This window comes from Zerene cesonia, chromosome 16 (assembly GCF_012273895.1).
Source record: "Zerene cesonia ecotype Mississippi chromosome 16, Zerene_cesonia_1.1, whole genome shotgun sequence".
Classification (NCBI taxonomy): domain Eukaryota; kingdom Metazoa; phylum Arthropoda; class Insecta; order Lepidoptera; family Pieridae; genus Zerene; species Zerene cesonia.
In genome coordinates this window covers 8,276,888-8,286,609 of record NC_052117.1, presented here as the reverse complement: position 1 = coordinate 8,286,609, position 9,722 = coordinate 8,276,888, and the positions used below count along the sequence as shown (strand labels likewise).

Below are 9,722 nucleotides of genomic sequence, written 5' to 3'. Positions count from 1 at the left end.
GGTTAGGCAAGATACGCAGGTTCGAATCCTGCCTCGTGATCAAATTTTTTCTATTCTTTCAAAATTTCTCAATGTGTTACTATTATTTGCTTAGCTTATCAAGAACTAGCTATTATAATTATAAGATTTATTCAAATGAAATATGAAATGCCTGTGATTGGATGTTTGTCCAAAGCTGATTTGTAAACTAGATGATGTATAAATTACTGGAATGTGCAAGACCATGCATTGTTTTTATTTGATTCTATCCTATCTATGGTTTTAAGATCAATCAATTCAGAGTGTAGGGTCTGTCACCACTCGCAAAGTAAATGTGTGACTTTATTAAAAATTCCTCATTCTTATTGCATTAATAAGCAAAACATGTATTATCATTATGGTGGAAGTCACTTCAGTTTATAAAAAGAGCAAAATTGCTATTGTCATACCAAATATTAAATCAACAGTAAATACAAACTGGCTACATGCAGCTACTCTAATGCAACATGTAACAAGAGGTTAATGATTACAGTAAAAAATGCTCTGCTGTCATAAACTTTCTATCTATTACTATATATATATGCACTTTTTTTAACATAAAAAAATGCACTTATACTTTAATAAAGATTTAGATTATTTTATTCATTCTTCACAACAAAGTCTCAAGGTCCCATTAAATACTTGAAATATATAGAAACCAAAAAACGCTAGAACATATTTGAAATAAAATATGAACAATAATACTAATTAGTATTTTTGTTATGAAGTCACTACCTCATATCAATTTGACAAAATATGCACGATATTAACATAGCCATAATACATTATTAATGCCGGCTACAATATAACAAAATTGAGGTTGAACAATTACTCCTAACCATTTTATGTGAAAAAGTAATTTTCTCTGAAGTAAGGAGCAGCATTATTTCATACAGGATGTATGAAATAAGGCATTATGCTGCAACTAAAAATCTTACAAATAAATATTGTTAGTATGTTAATATATTTTAAATATCATATATAGATACAGATTATTTATTATATTATTCATATTCAGAATTTGAATTCAGCTATTTCGAATGCAGAGAGCGGTTATGCAACTTACCGCGACGACATTTGTGGTGGTGAAGTTCCGCTTATCAATCAGTCGAACAACGCAACGCAAATTCTTTGAAGAATTAACTAAGACAGAAGATACTTTGAATATAGAGGAGGCCATATTTTTTATAAAATCGGCTTTTGTAGAAATGCCGAGATTTACAGCTGCACAACACTGTCAATATAAATTTCAAATTTCAATTGTCAATTATCAAAAGTCAAACTTGTCATTTATGACATCATCATCACGAGAAATTTGGGAATTTGTTTATGGTTAAACATTTTACTTATATTATTAATACAATTGTTTTTCCATATTGCTAAAATTTGTAAAAAGCATAATGTATCGATGAAATGTGACAATGTATATAATTATATTTGTTATCCTATTATTAAGCGACAACTATTATAAAAATATTGAACGCATCTTTGCTACAGTGCTGCCTCTTGTGGAATTTATGTGAGTTAAGTAACGAATCGGGCAGACTCGGTTTTTCTCGTATCAGTCACGCCTAGACTCGTTCGAAAAGCGAAACCGACATCATTCCATGGCGATGTACCAAGACTGATGCTCTTGTCGTGGACTCCTCGTGTAAATGGCTAGTTTTACTCAACAAACCGGGATTTGTACCTCGATAAAAGTTATATTTTAAGAATGATATTGTGATTTTAGCTTAAATAGTGTTTTAAGTGGTTTCGTTATAAATATTCGAACAAGTGAATAATTGTACAAATTTGTGAAGTGGTGCAATAGTGTTAGCTGTTCCTTGACCCGATTCAGGATTCTTTAAGGATTGCCTATAATATACACATCAGTTACACAACAAGGTAAGATTAGTTGTAAAATTGTGTTAATTTGCACGGGAATGCGTGGCGTTTATTGGAATGGCTTCCGTTTATCGACTCGCGTGCGCGGTAATGGCTGACTTTCTTTCTCAATCCTAACAGAAACAATGAAGAAAATATAGTTACATATAAGTTTTATATATAAGTATTCCGTTTAATGAGAGTGAGAGATTTTTACGTTATTTTTTCAATGCGTAGGTCGATATGCCGAGTGGGTGGTGGCAGGGAATGCAATCAACGACACCGACCGGTCATAGCTGTGTTGTAGTGTTGCATTCATGCTATCGACTACATAAACATTTTTATAACTATTTAAATTTCTATCTTGTTATCATAGTCATCCACTTAAATTATATTGTACTTGTATGTCTAGACTGATTTAATTATTTGATTAACCAATCTGATATACGTCATTAATTACATAAAATATAATTTAGCAGTGACGATACTCAGCACGGATCATACTCTGATGTAGAACCAATTACAGGCAAATACTATATGCATTTTTTGAGTAATAACGAATTATAATTTCTCATCGTATGTTTAATTTCTACACTAGTAAAAACCTTAGCACTATAAAAAAAATATGAAAAAATGGTTTTTTGAGCCAATAAACCAAGATAGTTCACTTTCTTACTAAATTATAACATCGATTTGTATTATTTGAACTCTTTAAGTGTATATTATTTGTTTTTTAATTAAAATTGAAAGTTACAACAAGTTATCGGATCGAGGAGCCCCGATGGGCTTTAAACTGTGTTGTTTGTTGTTACAGATTATTGGACAGGCGGTTTCCGCATTATGAAAGAACACTGTACATGAATTAAATCGAGTAGAAATTAATTTGAAGCCCGTCCGTTCTTGACAGCCATGGCAATCCTGTAAGTATTACAAACTAGTTGTCGTCGATGTTTTCCGTTGATTAATGTTTCATTTTGTTATTTTTATTTATCGTTACGCTACCACGTTCGCTCCCTCGAACAGCATGCCAAGTTATATGATTTTTTGTTACCTCCCTTTGTGATGCTGAGGCTTTCGTCGGCGTGTGATGATCAGTGCACTGACCGCGTCGGGGCTGTCGGTGCCCGTTTATTTCCAGTACTAACCTATTTTTGTACGCGTCGAAAAAACATCCGTCATACATACAGGTTTCCTTCTCATCGTTTACAATAACACCGTACGTTATTTACCTCTCCCAACTGTATCTCGGTCGGCTTCAGTTCAGGTTAGTTTGGCATAATGAAATAGGTTGGTACATCGACGTAAACGGGACTGAACAACTCCGTGTCAGCTCGCGAAATCGCTCCAATCGCACTGGACCCCTCCGAGCCAATGCGTCAGTAATGATGGATTTGCCGTTTGACACAATCATAGCTAGGTAGTTACGGTTCGGTTAGGAGATGCGGGCGCTGGAGCGGTACGGTGCGATGGGATCGTAGCGGCGACGTCGGACAGTGGCTGAGCGGTGTATCGCGTTCCAGATGGGCGGGTGGGTGTCTGCGCGGGAGACGGCGGTAGACCACATGCGCCCGCGCGATGTGGCGCGTGCTGCTGGCCCTCGGGGCGGCGTGCATCGCCGCGCGCGCCTCGCAGGACGTGGTGCGCACCTTCACCGACAAAATCGACCCTTCCACTCAGTTCAACCACCTAGTCGTTGATCGCAACACTGGCAGAGTCTACGTCGGCGCCGTCAACCGGCTGTTCCAGTTGTCCCCAGACCTAGAAGTCGCACAGAGAATCGACACGGGCCCAGTGAACGATTCGTCCCAGTGTACGTTTGACTGTCCGCCTAACTTTGTGAAGAAGCCAACGGACAATGTTAACAAGGCTCTCGTTATCGATTACGCAACGAGTCGACTCATCACATGTGGTTCAGTGCTCCAGGGACTGTGTTCTGTTCGTAATCTAAACAATATTTCACATGATGTGCGGGAAGTGCGTGAACCGGTCGTCGCGAACAATGCGAGTGCTTCCACCGTAGCGTTTATTGCACCGGGGCCTCCGAACCCACCTATGACTCAAGTTATGTACGTTGGAGTTACATTTACCGGTAATTCACCGTATCGATCGGAGGTACCCACTGTAAGCAGTCGATCCTTGGAAGATGATAGACTTTTTATGATAGCACGGACGGCTGTGACTACTGGCACGCGGATGTTTGTTAATTCACTATCTCGTGAACGTTATCCTATCAACTATGTATATGGCTTTAGCTCCGAAGGGTTCAGTTACTTTTTAACAACACAGTTAAGAGGTGTGGGTTCGGATACATATTATAGTAAATTAGTTCGTGTTTGTCATGACGATGAAAATTATTATTCATACACTGAAATACCAATGTCATGTATGGGTGAGGGAGGAGGAAACTTTGGATACAATCTCGTACAAGCTGCATTTGTTGGGAAAGCAGGATCAGTATTAGCTGGCGAGCTGGGAATTACTGCACAACAAGATGTATTATTTGCAGCTTTCAGCCAAAGCGAATCAATTAATACAAACGTTCCATCGAACTTATCCGCTTTATGTGTCTATACTTTAAAAGCTATTCGTCGTAAATTTATGCAAAATATTAAAACTTGCTTTAGTGGCAATGGATCAAGGGGATTAGATTTCATATCTCCATCACATGCATGTATTGGTACTAAACTGCAATCGATTAGTGAAGATTTTTGCGGGTTAGATGTGAATACACCGCTGGGTGGTGAACAACCCGTTGAAGCAGTACCGGTTGCCAAGTTTAAGGAACGATTAACGGCCGTTGCTGCTACAGCCACTGGAGATTACACTGTTGTTTTTGCCGGCACCGCAGAAGGTCATCTCAAAAAAATCGTCGTTGAAAGCCCCACCTTAGCCTTTGAGTATGGAGACATTGTTGTCGATGAAAATTCGCCAGTCAACAAGGATCTATTTTTTGACACACAATTGATGCATTTATATGTAATGACTGAACGTAAAGTGGCCAAAGTGAAAGTTCAAGAGTGCAGCGTATACAAGTCATGTTTAACCTGCCTCGGAGCAAAAGACCCTTACTGTGGCTGGTGTTCCCTGGAAAATAAGTGCAGCCTGAGATCGGACTGTCAACAGGCAGCAAATGATCCCTTGTATTGGATTTCATATCGTAGTGGACGTTGCACTACCATTACACAAGTAACACCAAATCAACTACAACGAACGACGGCGAGAACGTTAGATTTAGTTATAGACAACTTACCTACGCTTAATGGGCAATTTTTATGTGCGTTTACGGCTTTAGATCGTTCATTGGTAACTAATGCTACTCGAAAGTCTAATGGAGTTAATTGTACTACACCGCGAACTGATACATTGCCTCCCATACCAGCAGGGCAACATCATTTCACCGCAAAATTGTCGGTGCGCACAACACAGGGACCTGATTTTGTAGCAACTAATTTTACGTTCTTTGATTGTAACACGTACAGCTCGTGTACTCAGTGTGTCAGTTCTTCTTTTCCGTGTGACTGGTGCGTAGACGGCCATCGCTGCACCCATGATACAGCAGAAAATTGTAGGAACGATATACTTGTTACGGGCGTTAGCAGAATAGGTCCGAGCTATCGATCTGGGCCAGGTTTTTGTCCTACGATAAATTCTACCTTGGACGGAAACGAAATTTTAGTTCCCTCAGGTGTCAAAAAAGCTATTAAAGTCCGGGTTCATATTATTGGTCAATTTATAGTTCAAACTCGGTTCGTATGTCAATTTAATATTGAAGGTCGGGTTGCTCACGTAAATGCTCAATTACTCGGTGATACTATTTATTGCGAACCGCATGAGTTTACGTACACATCACGCGCGCCTAACATAACTGCTTCGTTTGCGGTTATATGGGGTAGTTCGAAGCCATTAGATAATCCAGATAATACACATATACTCATTTATAGGTGTAATGACATGGCGGATAATTGCGGTATATGTTTAGCTTTACCTGAAAAGTTTGGTTGCGGTTGGTGTCAGGGTTCTGATAAATGCGAAGTACAGGAACAGTGCGGCGCTCCGAGCGTTTGGCTTAACGGTACTCAAACTTGTCCAAACCCTGAAATTCATTCGTTTCGACCACAACTAGGGCCCTGGGACGGCGGTACAAACATTACTATCGAAGGTATTAATTTAGGTCGTAATATATCCGATATCTACAATGGAGTCACCATCGCTGGTATTAAATGTCAACCAATTATTGAATTATACGTTAAGACACGGCGGATTGTATGTACGGTCGATGGACCTGGTGAAGAAGTTCCCCGTGACGGTCCTGTAGTAGTTCGCGTTGCAGATTATCGCGGGGAATCGAAGCACCACTACGCGTTTGTTAATCCGAAAATAAACTCAATTCAACCCAAATACGGTCCTCAATCCGGTGGAACAAAGTTACGTATTACGGGCGAGTATCTCAACGCGGGAAGTAATATTCAAGCGTTCATCGATGAACTACCATGCGCTATTTTATCTGTATCGCATGAGGAAGCCGTGTGTAGAACGAGCCATTCATATCAGCTTAAAATGGGTACACTACGGATGCGGTTTGATAATGGAATGCGTACTTTGGAACGAGAAAAGTTTGAATATATAGAGGACCCTGTTGTAGTTTCGGTCGAATCTGGTCCTCCATTAGCATCACAACGAAAACAGCCTAAAGGTATTCCGTCCGGAGGGATAAACATCAAAGTGATGGGCCGAAATTTCCATTCCATTCAGTTTCCACAAATATACGTATATCACGACAACCGGCCGTATATTGCCCCTTGTCATAGAGTCGACTTTCAAACGCATCTCATTTGCGAATCTCCTGGCATCGAAAGCGCTGGGCTTAATCTAGATCCCGATAGGCCGCTAGAGTTAGAATACGGTTTTAATATGGACGACGTACAAAGCGTACAAAATCTAACAACGAAAACTGGTGACGCGTTTCTCCTTTATCCCGATCCAATCTATGAAAAATTCGACGAAGACGTAAAATATTATAAATCAGAGTACTTGACGATAAATGGTCAAAATTTAGATAGGGCGTGTACGGAGAGTGACGTTGAAGTTCATATCGGGGAGAGCTTGTGCAACGTAACGTCTCTATCGAGACACCAGTTGACGTGTCGACCTCCGTCGCGCGACGAGTTGCCCGATGAGGATGATACCCCTGAGGTCGTAGTGAGGGTCGGACGAGCTCTTACGTATAAAATTGGTAAATTATCTTATTCTTCTCAAGCTGGCCTACAGTCGGCTTTAGGTAAACCAGTATTATTCGGTGTTATAGCTAGTATTATAATACTCATTTTAGTATTTGTCGTATTTCTAGTTATGTATAGGCGTAAATCAACTGAAAATATTAGAGTATTAAAAAATATGCAAGAGCAAATGGATATATTAGAATTAAGAGTAGCTGCGGAATGCAAAGAGGCTTTCGCGGAATTGCAGACTGAAATGACTGATTTGACGGGTGACATAACCGGTGGTATACCTTTTCTCGATTATCGTACGTATGCTATGAAAATATTATTTCCTAACATAGACGACCACGCTGTCCTTCAATGGGAGCGTCCAGAGCTTATGAGGAAAGAGAAAGGACTCAGAATATTCGGTCAGCTTATTTTAAATAAAACATTCCTTTTATTGTTTATTCGTACTTTAGAAAGTAATAGATATTTTTCAATGAGAGATCGTGTCAATGTCGCTTCACTTATAATGGTCACTTTACAAAGTAAGATGGAGTATTGTACGGACGTTTTAAAAACCCTATTAGCTGAGCTTATAGAAAAATGCATGGAGAGCAAAAGTCATCCCAAGTTATTATTAAGGAGAACGGAGAGCGTCGCTGAGAAAATGCTTAGCGCTTGGTTCACTTTTCTTTTATACAAATTCCTTCGCGAGTGCGCCGGCGAACCGCTTTATCTTTTGTTTAGATCAATGAAAGGTCAAGTAGACAAAGGCCCCGTAGATGTAATAACCTCTGAAGCACGATATTCGCTCAGTGAGGAGAAACTAATTAGGCAGTCGATCGATTTTAAACCGATGACCGTTAGTGTGTCCATTTCGCAACAGACACTATTCGTTAGTGGTTTAGAGGCTCCCACGGAAAACGTGCAAGTTAAAGTTCTCGACTGTGATACGATTAGCCAAGTGAAGGAGAAGTGTTTAGATGCTATTTACCGCGCTACACCGTACTCACAAAGGCCGAGTCGTGACGAATTAGATTTGGAATGGCGCACGGGTGCCTGCGGTCGATTAATTCTGTACGACGAAGACAGTACCACTAAATGCGAAGGTGAATGGCGTAAACTTAATACTCTTAACCATTATCGCGTACCAGACGGTGCTTGTCTCAGTCTAGTTGCTAAACAAAGTTCCGTGTATAACTTATCTAACATGGAGAAAAACGACAAATCGCACACTTATGAAACTTTGAATCGCGGTAAATACGGCTCCGCTAGTCCCCCGGCTAGTCCTCTGAAATACGAACACGGCGGCGGCTTTAAATACTGGCATCTCGTGAGACACCACGACGGTGACGCACACAAAGAGGGAGAGCGTGGAAATAAAATGGTTTCAGAAATATATCTTACGCGTCTGCTCGCTACAAAGGGTACTTTGCAGAAGTTTGTCGATGATTTGTTTGAAACTATATTTAGCACCGCGCATCGAGGCTCCGCATTGCCTCTCGCAATCAAATACATGTTCGATTTCCTCGACGACCAAGCGCTTCAGCATGCCATATCCGACCCGGAAGTAGTTCACACGTGGAAAAGCAATTCCCTACCGCTGCGTTTCTGGGTTAATCTTATAAAAAATCCGAATTTCGTATTCGACGTTTACAAATCTAACACGGTAGACTCTTGCTTGTCGGTCATCGGGCAGACCTTCATGGACTCTTGTTCCACTTCCGATCACATTTTAGGTAAAGATTCGCCTTCGTCTAAGCTTTTGTACGCTAAAGATATTCCCGTATATAAAGAATGGGTGGAGCGTTATTATGCCGATATTAAGTTGATGCCGGCGATATCGGATCAGGACATGAACGCTATGCTTGCGGAGGAGTCGCGCCTGCACACGAAAGAGTTCAACACGAACTGCGCACTGAACGAGTTGTACGCGTACGCGGTGAAGTACAACGAGCAACTCATGGTGACGCTCGAGGAGGACGAGTTTTCGCAGAAGCAGCGGCTCGCGTACCGCCTCGAGCAGGTGCACGGCCTCATGGCGCACGACTATAATGTGTAATCCGCTCCCTCGAGGCCCGAACCCACCGCTCTGTATATACTGCCCTCGCACATATCTATTGCTGGCAATTATTGTACATATTAGATAGTGTACAGTCTTTAATATTGTAATTTTTGTATAATTTCAGCGGTCCGATGTCGTTTTTTAATTTTATATAATGAACTTTGTATTAATTTTACACGACGAATCCGACCGGCCGCGGTCGTGCCACAGTATGCATCGTAAACTATAAAAAATTGTGTATGTATGTCTATGTGTGCTCGCGTACGAGTTAATGTTACGTCGATCGGTGTAAAATGTGTGTTGCAAATGAATTCGCATGTAAGCTCGCCGGCGACCCACTCGCCGCCGGGTTAATTTTTAAATTTGTACTCGCAGTCTACTTAACGAAATAACCGAAAGTGAACCGGTGAACGATTCCATTAATAAATATCGTCGAATGTATGCATTGTGTTTGATTTATCGCGCAGCGCCACTGTCCGCGTCCGACGAAAGCCTACGCGCTTCGGCAGCTGTATGCAGGGAGGGCGCGGTTGCGTTGCCGCCTCGCCTCGCGTTGTCGTATTCGTGTC

General features: G+C 40.9%; 2 protein-coding genes across 3 annotated transcripts in view; one reads left to right on the top strand and one right to left on the bottom strand.

Moving 5' to 3' along the window:
- LOC119833098 (fumarate hydratase, mitochondrial-like) overlaps positions 1-1,198 on the bottom strand; it is a 13,731-nt gene extending 12,533 nt beyond the window's left edge. Inside the window, exon 1 of the mRNA XM_038356979.1 lies at positions 1,085-1,198. Coding sequence (XP_038212907.1) covers positions 1,085-1,198 — 114 coding nt within the window. The remainder of the gene's footprint in view (positions 1-1,084) is intronic.
- Positions 1,199-1,587: 389 nt separating this feature from the next.
- Positions 1,588-9,722, top strand: part of LOC119833097 (acyl-CoA:lysophosphatidylglycerol acyltransferase 1) — a 216,960-nt gene continuing 208,825 nt past the window's right edge. The window contains exons 1-3 of one of the 2 annotated variants that reach the window (XM_038356977.1): positions 1,588-1,905; positions 2,699-2,804; positions 3,405-9,594. In XM_038356977.1, the coding sequence (XP_038212905.1) occupies positions 3,460-9,150 (5,691 nt within the window). In that variant the 5' untranslated portion in view covers positions 1,588-1,905; positions 2,699-2,804; positions 3,405-3,459 and the 3' untranslated portion in view covers positions 9,151-9,594. Of the gene's footprint in view, positions 1,906-2,698; positions 2,805-3,404; positions 9,595-9,722 lie in introns of those variants that run through there. The other variant, XM_038356978.1, reaches the window with a different exon arrangement.